At 46.0% G+C, this 14,525-nt stretch overlaps 1 protein-coding gene across 1 annotated transcript; it reads right to left on the bottom strand.

Annotated features, from left to right (window-relative positions):
- Positions 1-2,204: 2,204 nt before the first annotated feature.
- Positions 2,205-11,938, bottom strand: LOC307210932 (uncharacterized protein; the record flags this gene model as incomplete). The annotated part of the gene is made up of 3 exons (XM_079967136.1): positions 2,205-2,922; positions 3,944-4,020; positions 6,886-11,938. 3 exons carry the CDS (start codon positions 11,936-11,938, stop codon positions 2,872-2,874), a joined length of 5,181 nt encoding a protein of 1,726 aa, XP_079823262.1. The 3' UTR covers positions 2,205-2,871.
- Positions 11,939-14,525: the final 2,587 nt, after the last annotated feature.

Raw genomic sequence — 14,525 nt, 5'->3', positions numbered from 1 at the left:
GAAGCAGCGAGGAATGGAGCGGCTTATATTCGGGTGTTTTTCTTTTTATCTCCCCCCACCACTCCAATTTTAAAGGTGCGGCTTATATTTGGGTGCGGCTTATATTCGAGCCAATACGGTACTTCTTTGCCGGAGGACAGAAAAGCAGTATGATTTCTCCATTTGGAACTGGGCATTGAGGATCTGAAGTCGTTTCACTGAGGTGCTCATCCAGACTTCCTTTCATGACGCATTTTCCAGGTCCTTGTTTGAGCAGTTTCCAATACAGCGGCGAGATTGCTCTATGCACAAAGATGGAAAATACTGGTTTATAGACGATAGAATGGTTGGATCTTAAGGAATGAATATCTTATGTAGCTGCAGGACAGAGAACCAGAACCAGAAGCTCTTTATTTTTCTTCTTCTTCTTTAGTTTTCCCCTTTTTTCTCGCTTTCTCTTTCTTTAGGTTTCTCCTTTCCTTGTCTTTTCTTCCTCCTGACTTTGTTCTCTTATAGACTAAAGTAGCTGTTTTATCTCACTATATTATAAAAAGATACTTTGCAATGGGTGGGTATTTTCGTATATCTTGGAATATGTATCAATAAATAAATAATTATTATTTTAATTATTTATTTTAATTGATTAGACATTCATACAGACATTCATAAACATACACATAAACTTACATCCATAATAACATAATAATAACAAAAAAGGGGGGGAAAGGATAGGAAGAAACACGAAAGAAAAAAGTTAAGGTAAGAAAGAAGTACCAGTACATGAAATAGGTGGATGATAATACACCTTTGTGACTTCCCTCCACCAGTGCTCATCATTTTTTCATTCAAGTTCTTATTTACATTGCAAATCATGTATCACTACATTCTTTCTTTTAGTATTCTATTCTATTCTATTCTATTCTATTCCTATTCTATTCTATTATAATCAAGACAACTTTATGAGCTTAGTCTAAACATATCAGCATGTTATGTTTAGAGCAGTGTTTACTCTGCTCTATATAAATTAAAAGAAAGAAATAAAGCAGTGGAATTAAGAAAACAAATGCTTGGGACAGACCTGGAAAGCGCAGATCTGTGTCTGAAAGAGTGGTGCCAAAGGAAGTCTGGATGAGCTCTTAAAACGTGTTATATTTTCTGCTTCTTCTGCTGGGCAATGGTTAAGGGTTTTGTTTTGTTTTTTAAAGCATCGATATAACAGCGCTGAACTATAAGCATACCAAACATGCGGGCACCTTGGGGGAGCAGAAGATAAAACAGCTAGGAATCAGGCAAAATGCACCTGCCAGCATACTTCCCTAGAAAAGGCCGTCTGAACACCTCACAGGTGTGCGTTTCTCTTAGCCTGTAGTTTGGCAACCGCGCTAAATGCCGTCTGTCTTTGGAGTGGGGTAACTGGCAAATGGCAACATGGATACATTGCTGATCACGGATGCCTCGGTTACCGCCGGGTTGCTGCTGATCCTCAAGAGGAGGAGAGACAAGTTGGTAGAGAGTTTGGCATGGTGCAAACATATTGTTAGGTGTGCTGGGCTGGCTTTGCTGGTGCATCTGCACTGCACTGTACTGTACTGACCTTGCTGGCACCAGGAAGCAATAGCGATTCGGCTGCCCGGAGATCAGATCAGCACCACTGTACCATGCTCTACTGTAGGGTTACCAGACCATCCCCAGTTCCCGGGGACTGTCCCCGGATTTGCAAATCTGTCCCTGGGAAACGTGGCAGTGGCAGTTTCAGTAGCCCGGAGCCAGCCCGGTAGCACAGTTGGCTCTGGCTGGCTTCAGGAGCTGCTTGCTGCCACCGCCATTGTCGAAGGGGAACCAGGGACGTCCGGTGATACAGATCTCCTGCCCCCTCCCCTCTTCGTTTTGACAGATTGGGGTAGGCTCGGGAGTCACGGGCAGGCAGCGCACCATTGCCCAGTTTTAAAAAAATTCTGTGCATTTATGTTTCACAGAGTGTGAAAGAAGGGCTTTGCACCTTTATACCATATGCATGTGTGCTTGGGCCCAGGGTCTTTTGCCTCACCATCCCCACTACTGACTCCCTGTTGCTTCTCAGCTTAAAAAAAAAGTGTCCCCGGATTCATTGGGAAAAAAATCTGGTAACCATACTCTACTGTTCACTATTTAGGAGGCTTGTGGCAACAGGAATATACACTACATGGGACAACCAATATTCAGCAGCAACCTCACATGCCGTTTCTTTTAGATATGAAACTCCTACTAACTTTATTTGCAGGTTTGCAAGGCTGGCCTGTTTCTGGAACAACACTGCACAGAAAGTGAAAAGCAGTGGGAATGAATTCATTTTCCATGCTGGAACCTTGATGCAGTCCGTAACCATAAGAGATGCTACCGTTAACCCCACAGTGGTCAGATTGCTACAGTAAGGAAGTTGAAGCAATCGGTCTCCTTAACCTGGTGACATCAGGTTTTTCGACGTGGGTTCGAGCCCCACGCTGGGCAAAAGATTCCTGCATTGCACAGGGATGGACTAGATGTGGTGCAGCCCCTTTGAACTCTGATTCTACGATTCTATAAAACTAAGGTTTCCATTTGGGAAATTATAGGCAGACAGCCCTCCCATTTTGAAACCTGATGGCTTTGCGCTAGCGTTATAAAAGCAACACTGATTAATAAATGAATCCACTTGTGCAGAACTAGTTAGTGTCATTTGTGATCAAAACCTTCTCTAGCATCCATTGATTTTCCTTAAGAGGGCTGCCTTTACATGCATGGCTCCCCCCTATCCCCCGTTTCCCTCTCCAATATCAGCTACAACCACCCATTCTCGGGCTGCCTACCAGAATCAGACCCTCAAAATTTTGATGATACTCTCATTTCAAAATGGGTTCAGGGGAATATGTTCAATTACAATGTTGAGTAGGTGACCAGGATGAAGAATGTTGCATAGTAGATGACCTAGGAGAGAGAGAGAGAGAATGAATGAATGAATGAATCACTGATATATGTTTAGAGCAATAATAACATGCAAGTCAAAGGAAAGGACCCTCAAGTCCTGGCTCAAAAAAACACCCTCTTTCTGATTTTGGGGAAAATGCACTAAAACATCTGGCATGCATAACTCTCCTCCTTGAATCCCTCATTGTCCCTCCCTTAAAAAATCTTTAATATAGAAAACCTCCATATATTGTCTCTTTAAAATCCTTCTACTGTACTTGCTGTTGTGACGTGGGGTTTGTGATTTCAGCTCTCTTGACATAATATGCTGGAGACAGCTCTCTAGTAACACTTCTTTATTAAAGCAACAAGACTGGGGCCTGAGGAGGGGAGAGCTACATTTATAGGGACAGGGAACTAGCTAGAAAGGATACATTTTGGAGGGAACAATAACAGGCAATCACAGTCCTGCCTTTTGGAGGAAACCAATAAGACAGAGGATCCAAATACAGCAGCTTAAATGAACCAATAGTAGCTGTACCCTCTGGAACCAAAAGGCAGTTACTTTACCCTAATGCAAATACAGACAATAATAATACAGATATAAAATCCTTTGACTCAATACACAACACTTGCTTTTTAAAGTTCATGCAGTTTTCTCTAGAAGTGTCAGTTTTCTTTCTCTCCCCCCCCCCCCAGCTAATTAGGGCTTTGTTTTTCTTAAAGTGGGAAAAAAAATCCCCACTGTTTTGGTCCTTTTCTAAACCGAAAAATATCCATTAATTTAAATTTGTTGTGCTTTTTCATCTTGGAAGTAGGCAGAATCCATTATTCCCAGGCTTAGAAAACACCTAAGACTTTTTAAAGTAACAAGACAATTGCCACCCCTACCCCCACCCTGCCCATTTCCTCTAATCTAAAATATTATTAAAATTAAACAAACAAACAAATGCCCTCTTTCTGTTTTAACACCTACACACCCAATAAGGGTATATCTGACAATGTCCGGGGTGTGTGTGTGTGAAGTGCCTGTCTTCCTTACCATGCAAAATCCAACAGCCAATACCAGGATGACCAGCAGGCCGATGAGCAGCGTGGGCCAATATGGCAGAAGGGTCACTGCAGGAGACAAGGAGAGAAAGAATGAGCTGCTTTAATCTCATCTGGCTTGCTGCTGCTTCATCTGGAGCTTATGCTTGTCCTTTGTGGTCAGTGGAAATTGTTTTCAATGCTTTCATACAATTTTGGATCACATGAGTCAATGAGACTCTGGTCATGTGCAGAGTGCTTTGCAGTTACACTGTGGTCTTGGTGGACCACAAGCTTAACATGAGTCAACGGTGTGATGCAGCAGCAAAAAAAAAGAGCTTATGCTATTCTAGGCTGCATCAACAGAAGTCTAGAGCCCAAATCAAGGGAAGTAATAGTACCACTCTATTCTGCCTTGAACAGACCACACCTGAAATACTGTCTCCAGTTCTGGGCACCACAGTTTAAGAAGGATGTTGACAAGCAGGAGGGCAACCAAGATGATCAAGGGTCTGGAAGCTAAGCCTTACGGGGAACGCTTGAAGGAGCTGAGTACAGTGGTGCCTCGCAAGACGAAAAGAATCCGTTCCGTGATTCTCTTCGTCTAGCGGTTTTTTCGTCTTGCGAAGCAAGCCCATTGACGGCTTAGCAGATTAGCGCTATTAGCGGCTTATCGGATCAGCTGATAAGCGGCTTAGCGGCTTAGAAAAAGGGGGGGAAAGGGAAAAAACGTGCAGGAACTCGCAAGACATTTTCGTCTTGCGAAGCAATCCCATAGGGAAATTCGTTTTGCGAAGCGCCTCCAAAACAGAAAACCCTTTCGTCTAGCGGGTTTTCCGTCTTGCGAGGCGTTCGTCTTGCGGTGCACCACTGTATGTTTAGCCTGGAAAAAAGGAGACTGAGAGGAGATAGGATAGCCATCTTCAAATATCTCAAGGGCTGTCACATGGAAGATGGAGCAAGCTTGTTTTCTCCTGCTCTGGAGGATAGGACTCGCACCAGTGGCTTCAAGTTACAAGAAAGGAGATTTTGTCTAAACTTTCGAAAAAAACTGTCTGATAGTAACAGCTGTTAGGCAGTGGAACAGACTCCCATGAGAGGTGGTGGCTTCTCCTTCCTTGGAGGTTTTTAAGCAGAGTTTGGATGGCCATCTGTCATGGATGCTTTAGTTGAGATTCCTGCGTTGCAGGGGTTAGACTAGATGACCCTCAGGGACCCTTCCAAGATTCTATGATTCTATGCAGAAGTCAGCCATAGGGGTGGGTTGGGTAAGTCATTTATACCAGGGCTGTCGCACTATGCTGGAAGTTCCCATTGCTGGACAGTTGCTAGCTTAACCCTTTGCCTAGGGTTAGATGGAGTTTGGCAACATAAAGGTAAAGGTAAAGGGACCCCTGACTGTTAGGTCCAGTTGCGGACGACTCTGGGGTTGCGGTGCTCATCTCGCTTTACTGGCCGAGGGAGTCGGCGTACAGCTTCCGGGTCATGTGGCCAGCACGACTAAACCGCTTCTGGCGAACCAGAGCAGCGCACGGAAACGCCGGTTACCTTCCCGCTGGAGCGGTACCTATTTATCTACTTGCACTTTAATGTGCTTTTGAACTGCTAGGTTGGCAGGAGCAGGGACCGAGCAACGGGAGCTCACCCCATCACGGGGATTCGAACCGCCAGCCTTCTGATCAGCAAGTCCTAGGCTCTGTGGTTTAACCCACAGCGCCACCCGCGTCCCAATAACACCCCCCCCCAAAAAAATCCACATTTTAAAAGGGTATAGGATGTCCATCAGGTCAACCAAAGGCCTGGTTAAAAAGGAATGTTTTTGCCTGGTGCCTGAAGGTGTATAATTGAAGGCGCCAGGCGAACTTCCCTGGGGAGAGCGTTCCACAGATGGGGAGCCACTGCAGAGAAGGCCCTGCTCTTGTGTTGCCACCCTGTGGACCTCTCGAGGAGGAGGCACACGAAGGAGGGCCTCAGAAGATGATCTCAGGTCTGGGTAGGTTCATATGGAAAGAGGTGGTACATTAATTAAAATAGGAAGGTTGGCTTCTGGCATCTCAATCAAGCACACACAAAAACTGGGTTGGAAGGATGTGCCAGGAGCCAACTCATAGCTCCCATGCCTATGCCTCTTTCAAAAGGCTTGCTTTCCACTATGAAAACCAGGGGCTAAGATTTCACAATGGTTGCCCAATCACATATGACGATCCCAAAGACCAATGGACACCTGGGTGCAATATTGTTCACAAGCTTCTTAGGGGACAGAGCTGTGCCCCTCACAGGCACATAGGATGTTAGTGCTGAGGGACCTGCAGTGGCTATTTTAAGGTCTTAGAATTGTAGAGTTGAAAGGGCTCATCTAGCCCAACCCATTGCAATGCAGGGATCTTTTGCCCAGCATGGGACTTGAACCCACAACCCCAGGATTCAGAGTCTCGTGCTCTACCAACTGAGCTATGCCTAAGCAGTCACAGGCCTGGTTGCCCAAAAGGCTGACTTCCCTTCCATATTCCAAAGTAAAGACATTAAATCAACAAATAGTTTAATTATGTTTCTATTTTAAAGTTCAGGCAACTTGTTTTTTTAAAAATATTTTGCAAACCGCTTACAACAGGGGTCAGTAAGCTTTTTCAGCAGGGGGCTGGCTCACTGTCCCTCAGACTTTGTGGGGGGCCGGACTATATATTTTTGGGGGGAAATGAATGAATTCCTATGCCCCACAAATAACCCAGAGATGCATTTTAAATAAAAGGGCACATTCTACTCTTGTAAAAACATGCTGATTCCCGGACAGTCCATGGGCCAGACTGAGAAGGTGATTGGGCCGGATCCAGCCCCCGGGCCTTAGTTTGCCTACCCATGGCTTAGAAGCTTATTTTGTCATTTTGTGGTATATCAGTTAATAAATAGAATGATATTTAGCTAGCATTCACAAAACCCAGATTGTATCTGGCTTACCTGGCTTGGTAATGCTGGATTTTCCTTGGGAAGTGGTGGTAGCCGCTCTGGGGGCAACCACAGGAGCCTTTTTGCGGGTAGGGGCAGCAATGGGAGTGTTCTCTGTAGGTGCAGCAGAAGGGCTCCCTTTAGAGTCCATGGCAGCATCTTCAGAGACAGTGGGTGGAATCTCACCAAGAGCGGTGGAAGGGAATGCTCCAGAGGTGGCAGTGGTGGGGGTCTTCCCAGGGACTGCGGGCGATATTTTCCTGTGAATAACTGTGGTGCTTTCACATATGGCTGTGGGTGTCTCCCTTTGGTTGGCTTCAGTGGCATTTCCAGGTTTGGCAACTCCTCTTGGGGTGGCCATAAGAGACACTTCCAGGGCAGCCAAGTTGTGTCCATGAGTTTCTGCAGTGGTGTCAACACTTTCTCCAGACGTGGCAGCATCAGGCACCTCTCCCAAACTAATAGCTAGAGTCACACCTGGATCCATGGAGCTAGTGGTAGGATCCATGGTCTTTCCAGTTATAGCAATACTAGTCTCTCCGATGTTGGCATTGAGGACCAACCCTGGGGCAGCTGAGGGGTCCCCAGAGACAGCTGCACTGTCCTGTTCTGTGGACATTGGGCTCTCTGAACTGTTGTCCATGGTCTTTCCAGATGTGACGGTGGTTGCTTCTGCTGGAGGGATGGTGGAAGACCCTCCTGGAACCATTGCAATGCCTGTAAGTGTGCTAGTATCAGCTTCTCTCAGTTTTAGAGTGGGTCTTTTTCTGTAACTGATATCCTGGGCCCTTTCGATGGTAGCAGACTCTCTAGTGTGGGTGTCACTGGACATGTCAAGTGTGGTGGTAACGAGATTATCTAGAGCAGCACTGTTGCTTTCAGAGACAGGAATGCTGACTGCAGCCATTGAGTTTTCAGGTGCATTTCTGATATTTTCAGGGGTGTTTGGGCGTCCTGAAGCACTGGTAGCATTGTCTTGAAATACTAAAGCCTCTCTAGGAGAGGTGGTAGCTCTGGAACTGGGTATCTTACCATGGACATCAATGGTGGTGACTTTCCCAGAAGGAAGTGTCTCATCAGGTCTATCACTGTCACAAGGTGTGGTGTCAATAATCCTAGGGGAAGAGGCACTGCTGATGGTAGTGGTATATGCTGCTTCTGAACTGGAGTGTTTTTCCAATACACTGTTAGCGCCAGATGCGGAGGACTTTCCAATTTCAAATGTGGCTGCCCTAGTACTGGTATCTTCAGAAACACTGGTGTCACCAGGGACGAGACTCTCCTCAGGAGGAGGAGTAGCTTTAGAAGCATGAGCCTCAGCTGTTCCAAGAGTGGTCCCAATAGTTGAGCTCTCTTTTTCAGTGCCTCCAGAGGAGGGGACAGATATTACCCTGGGGGAAATATGGGCATCGTCTCTTGGGTTGGTGAAAGTCCTGGCGATGGAATCTGCTGAAGAGATGGTACTCAAGCTTAAGTCTGTAGATTTCCCTAAAGATGTAGTCTCACTATGGGAAAGGATGGTTCCACTGCTTAGAGTAGTGGCAGCAGCAATAGGGAACAATATGGGATCTTCTGTAAGTGTAGTTTCAGGAGTGATGTTGGTGTCTTCTCTACAGGTATGGTTCATTTCAGAGACGGAACACACCTCAGTGACAGGTGTCTCTTCAAGGGAACTGCTTGCCCCAGAGGTGTCTTTCTGTGTCTCAGTGTCTTCAAGAATAGCTGCCATGCTGATCTGCCCAGAAGTAACTGGCCCTTCAGAGGTGGCGAAGCTTTCAGAGAAATAACTATTACCTCCAGTGGTAGAGGTAGAGTTTCCACTAGAGGCTTTGTTGGCAACATTTGCACTACTATCAGGAATTTTATCAGTTGCCGTTTCACCTGTATGAATGACAGATTTGGAGAAATCACTGCCAAAGGTAACTTTGGGGGCCAAATTAGTCATAGGCATAGATACAGTGTCAGATGTTGGTGTCTTCCCATAGTGGCTTCTAGGGTTAGGGCTAGAAGTTTCATACTTGGTGTTGGTGTTTTCAAGAATAGGTCTGGAGACCTTTGTAAATGCACCTCTTTTTTCTGGGCTGCCACTGATTGTGCTGGCGACCTTTCCAGAAGCAGTCTCAGTGGTGGGGTGAATGACTCCAAGTGCAGTGGCTGTTGGAGCAATGGTGTCAGAAGTGTTGTATCCAGGGACCCCGGCAGCATCTTCAGTGGCGATGATCTCCTCAGAGAGTGTGGCAGTGGTGATTGTGTCCTGGCTACCAGAGAGGCCTGTGGTTCTATCTCCAGAAGAAAGGACAATGACATCTAATGTGGTGGGGGTACGCTCAGGGACAGGGGTAGCAATAGCCCCTCTATATTCATTGGCATTTGCCCATCCATGAACTGTGGTAGCTTCAGGGGCAACAGTGATGATGCTCAGGTCTTCAGAAGTGGTAATGCTAGGAGTGGCTCTAGGGGTAGAAGTAGCAACAGGCAGGTCAGTTCCATCAACCAATTGGGTGGGAAGGATAGAATTGTCAAAGGCAATGTATGTCTCAGGTATCTTAGAAGTGTCTCCTGGTATGGAAACAGTGTCCTGGCTTGGAATGAATACTGCTTCTGGGTGACCAGTGGTGTCACCATAAAGGGTGCTGTCCGGAGTGCTGAATGCCTCTGTAGGAGGGAAGCTGTGTGGATGAGCACTGGCTTCTCTTAGAGGTGTGGTCACATTGATTGCATTACCCAAGGAAGGTGTCTTCCCTGTGGGGACTATTTCTTCAAGGGTCAAATTGGTTCTGTCCCACGGATTAGAAGCATCATCATCTGCATCTCTAGGGCTGACTGTTATATTGGCAGCATTTTCAGGATTATTGATGATGGTGACATTACCGGTGACTGTGCCTTGTGGGACAGTAGTTATGGTGGCATCTCCAGTGACAGTTTGTGTGGTGGTGGTGGTGGTGACATTTTCTCCTGTAGCAAAGGAGCATATCTCCGGGACAACAGTGGGAGCCTCAGTGGTTGTGGTCTGATCCTGGATCCTGGCACTTACAATGGTGGCTGGGACATCCCTAGAAGGTGGAATTCCATCACAGCTAGTAGTGATCTTGAACACAGAAGTAGCATTATCAGGAGTAGAAACAGTATCACTCAAGGTATTGCTGGTACTAGTGCTTACATTTGTTGTAACTATAGTCCTGCAATCAGAAAGGTGACTGCTGAGATCATCTTTTGGAATAATCTTAGCTAGATCAGAGGTTTCTTCAAGAATGTCAGTGTCTGTGGAAGACCTTGTCCCCCGAGTAAGGACATCACAATGGATTCTGATGTCTCTGAGAGAAGTAGCAGCAGCAGCAGCAGCAGTATCCTCTGAGGTAACTACTCCCAGTTTTGGGGTATCCTGAAGGATGTTAGTAGATCTGTTTCTAGAAATAATAGTAATATCTTCAGGGAAAGCCTGGGTGGCCATGACAGTATCTCTATGGGAAGCAACTGTGGATGTGGCTCCCATGGTAGTGGTGGTGGTGGTAGCATCTCCCCCAAGGATGTTGGTTTGAGAAACATCTCCTGAGACGTTGGTAGCAATAGGTTCGTTGAATTTGGTGGTAGGAATGAAGTTGGTGCCTACAGACGTTGCCGTGGTGTTGTCTTCATTAGCTACAGAAAAAACACTGGTAGTAGCGGTGTATCTGGCATCTTCAAAAGTAGTAGTGGCTTCAGATATTTTAAAAGTCCCGCTAGTTGCACTGGGGCCTGGTGACCCTTTCTTAGTTCCTACCACCATGGGGGTATCAATCCATATCTTCTTGTCTCCAGACGAGCCAGCAGCATTTTCTGTTAGGTTCCTCTCACTTTGTGTGGTGGCTTCAGCAATGACACATCCACTACTGGTTGTTTTCCTACAGGATGCCTGCTCAAGGGTGAGGAGCATCTCATTGTGCACAGAGTTAACTGTCCCCGCAAGGTGTGCACCCTCTGGAATTTTGGTGGTGCAACTAAAGGCAGGGGTGGTATCTCCTGGACTTGTGTTGGCCTCTTGAATACTAGTTCCAGCTGAGAATGATAAACGAGGGGTAGGCATATGTCCCCTGATTGTGGTGGTCTCACTGTACACAGAATCAACTCTGTCTTCATAGCACATCTCCTCTGGCGTGTCAGTAGAGGTGTCTCTGCTCTTAGTTGTGTTGATTAGCAAAGAACCAGGTGTGTCCTTGGTGGTAGTCGCTTCTGCAGCATCATTTTCTACTTCTGTTGAGAGCAAAGAAATGTTAGTAGCAGACCCGGGGTTTGGTGTGGCAACCACAGGAACAGCCATGGTGGCATCTGAAGGGGCTTTGCTGTTACCAGCAATAGTACTGGCATTCAGATTTCTGTCCTGTGCTGCACTGTGGGTAGAAGTGGAGACATCTCCAGAAACATCATCTATAGTATTTTTTCCAGTAGAGGGAGTAGCATCTGCAGAGGTGATAGAGGTGTCCTCAGAAGCAGTAGATGTGGTCACAGTGGCACTGACATTCTCTAAATGAATTGTAGCTGCCTCTCTAGATGGCACAGAAGTCCTTGGGATGGTGACTTCTTCAGGAGTTGCAACACCGGTGCTCTGAAGAGCAGAAGCACACCAGTCATCCAGTGTGGTGGTTGTGTCTCTAGTAGTAGCCTCTCTGGCAGGTTCACTCCTGGAAATATTTGTAGGAATAATGACATCAGTGCTGGCAGTTTTCTCACGGGGAGTGATGAAGTTACCAGAAGCTATAGTGGTTTTGTCAGCTATAGTTTCTGAGGGTTTCCCAAGTTCTGTTTCAGCAGAGCACTCGGTGGTATCCTGAGAGAAAGTGGTGATAGTAACAGATCCAGGAACATACAATGTGGTATCTTGGGATGCAGCAAAGGTTTCAATGGAGACAGTGGTGATAGCATCATCGTGAAGAAAACAGTTTTCCTCTGGGCACATGGTGGCTGTGTCATTCCCAGGGGTGGCATTGTCACCAAGACAGTCACTACTGGCCTTGTGTGTGTTTTTGTCAGAGGTGGTGCTAACTGCATCTCCAGAGACAACGATGGATCCCTGGTTCATGGTGACCATGTTCCCAACCATGTTTGTGTGTGTGTTTCCTGGAGTTGCTGTCATTTTAGTACCAACAGGAACGGGAGTGCTTTCAACGAAAGGAGCAATTGCAGTGGTATCTCTACATGTCTTTTTAAGAGAGGTGTCGAGATTCTCTCTGGAGCTGATGTTGGCACCCTTCGAAGAGGAAGTTAAGAGTTCGGTTTGGTTGGCATCTTCTGGAGCAGTTGCAATGCTGTCTTCCCTGATTGTGCTATCTCCATGATCTCTGATCTCAATATATCCAGCGGCATTAGCATTCTCACAGACATGAATTGAGCTAGGTGTAACGGTTGAATTTTCAGACTCGGCACTAGCTTCCTCTCTAGGAATGGGTGTCTCCCTGACATCGCCAGAAGATGGCACAGTGGCAATTTCTTCAGAAGGGTTGGCTATGGTGACAGTCTCTACTACAATAGTGGCTGGTATATTTCCGTGGATTGTGGCCATGTTTTTAAACATTCCAGTTGTAGTGTCTATGATGCCGACAACATTGGTCACGTTTCCAGGGAGAATGAAAAAAGGCTCGTTAATGGTGGCAGTGTCTAAACAAGTGGTTGTGATGCTCCCAAGGGATGTGTCATTCTCACTAGGAATGGTGACAGAGTTTCCAGAGCCTGTTGTGACAGCCCCTAAAGGGACAGGGGTGGATATATTGCCAGAAGTGTTAAGACTGCCATCTGTGGAGGCTTTGTGGGTTTCTCTGGATGTTGTAGCAGTACTAGAGGAAACGTTGGCTTCTCTAGACACAGGTCCTGTTTTGTTTCCATTGGTAGGACTATCTCCAGGACCAGCAGTTGTGTTGTTGCCACTGAGAGCCAGGCTGATGTTTGTAGAGACAACAGCTGAAGGTTGTTGGGAGGAAGCTGAAAACACTGTAGTGACAACTGAATTCTCCGCACTGAAAAGGTTGGTAGTGCCGCCCCCTGAGAAGACAGTGGCGTTTTCAGGGCTAGAGAAGGACGTTTCTTTAAAATTGGTGGCTGAAATGTCTCCAGGGTCAGAAACAGGGTTAGCGCCACTGGTTAACTCATCACAGAAACTGGTGACGTCACCCACTTTAGTGGTACAGTCCTCAGGGCTTGAGGTTACTTGAGTGCTATTGGTATCCATAGTGGCACCAAAGACAGTGGCAGCAATTGAAGTGTCTCCAGTATTGAAGACCTCTCCAAAGAATGAGCTATCAATAGCCTTTTCTCCAGAAGTGATGCTATTGCTCTCTCCAGGAGCAGGAACCGACTTCCTGTTGCAAATATCTCCTACGGCAATTGTTGGAGTACAGCTGATTCCAGGAGTGATGGCGACAGCAGTATCCCTGTAGCTTTCATCCATAGCCATATTTCTGGGAGCTTTGTAGAAATTGTCACCCGTGGTGGAGATCTTTCCAAGAACTGTGCTGGTCTCTTCAGTTGTAGGTGCCTTATTTTCAGCACAGCTTGCCTTGATAACACATCCTTTGCTCAATGCATCTTCAGAAGCTGTGGAATTAGCATTTCCTGGGGCATCTTTGGACTTGAAAGAGGACTCCAGGCGTGTGACTTCTCTAGGTGCATCTCTAGAATATGACTTGCTACGAGCTGCTTTCGCGATGCTGATGTGGCTTTTCGCCGAAGTGTCTCTCCCCCTACGGCCAACAGTAGCAGTATCATTCTCAAGGGCTGGGCTGATGTGCTTTTGATGTATGGTGTTTGGGCTAGGGTGAGCTGTGGTGATGCTTTTAGATGTTATGGCAAATGTGGCTTCAGAGGTAACAATGTCTTCATCAATGGGAGCTGTGTTCTGAAGCGTAGGTGTGTTTCTGGGGGTTGTAGTTGTGTCGGTCACAGAATGTATGTCCGTACTGTTGGTCTGCTGGCCATCAACTGTGATGCTCTTTTGGTTGCTGCCTACCCAAATGTTGGCAATTCCTCCTGTTTCTACTGGGTCCATTTTCTAATCTTCAACCATGTTCAGCAATAATGAAACCTGTGATGGTGCAGAAAATGATAACAACAATACAAGAAAAGCAAACTCAACACCGCAAATTATTATCTATTATCAGAACAGCAGCTTCCTATAGCCTTTTTCTTTTCTTTTTTTCGTATATATAGTGGTACCTCGGGTTAAGAACTTAATTCATTCTGGAGGCCCGTTCTTAACCTGAAACTGTTCTTAACCTGAGGTACCACTTTAGCTAGTGGGGCCTCCTGCTGCTGCCACCGCCGCACCACCGCTGTACAATTTCTGTTCTCATCCTGAAGCAAAGTTCTTAACCCGAGGTACTATTTCTGGGTTAGTGGAGTCTGTAACCTGAAGCGTCTGTAAGCTGAAGTGTCTGTAACCCGAGGTACCACTGTAATTTTTAATTTAATTTTCTGTTTTACCATTTAAAATACTCATTTTACATCCTTAAGATATCAATGACTTCCCTTCTTCTCTTTCCATGGTTCATTTTACATATCATAAATCATAAATCCCTGCATATTTTACAAAAACTATACCATTTAGTATTCCATTACAGTAATACCTCGGGTTAAGTACTTAATTCGTTCCAGAGGTCCGTTCTTAACCTGAAACTATTCTTAAC

Source organism: Podarcis cretensis (assembly GCF_951804945.1).
Source record: "Podarcis cretensis genome assembly, chromosome: 2".
Classification (NCBI taxonomy): Eukaryota; Metazoa; Chordata; class Lepidosauria; order Squamata; family Lacertidae; genus Podarcis; species Podarcis cretensis.
Note: the sequence above shows the minus strand (reverse complement) of the source record. Positions and strands in the feature narration are given on the sequence as shown.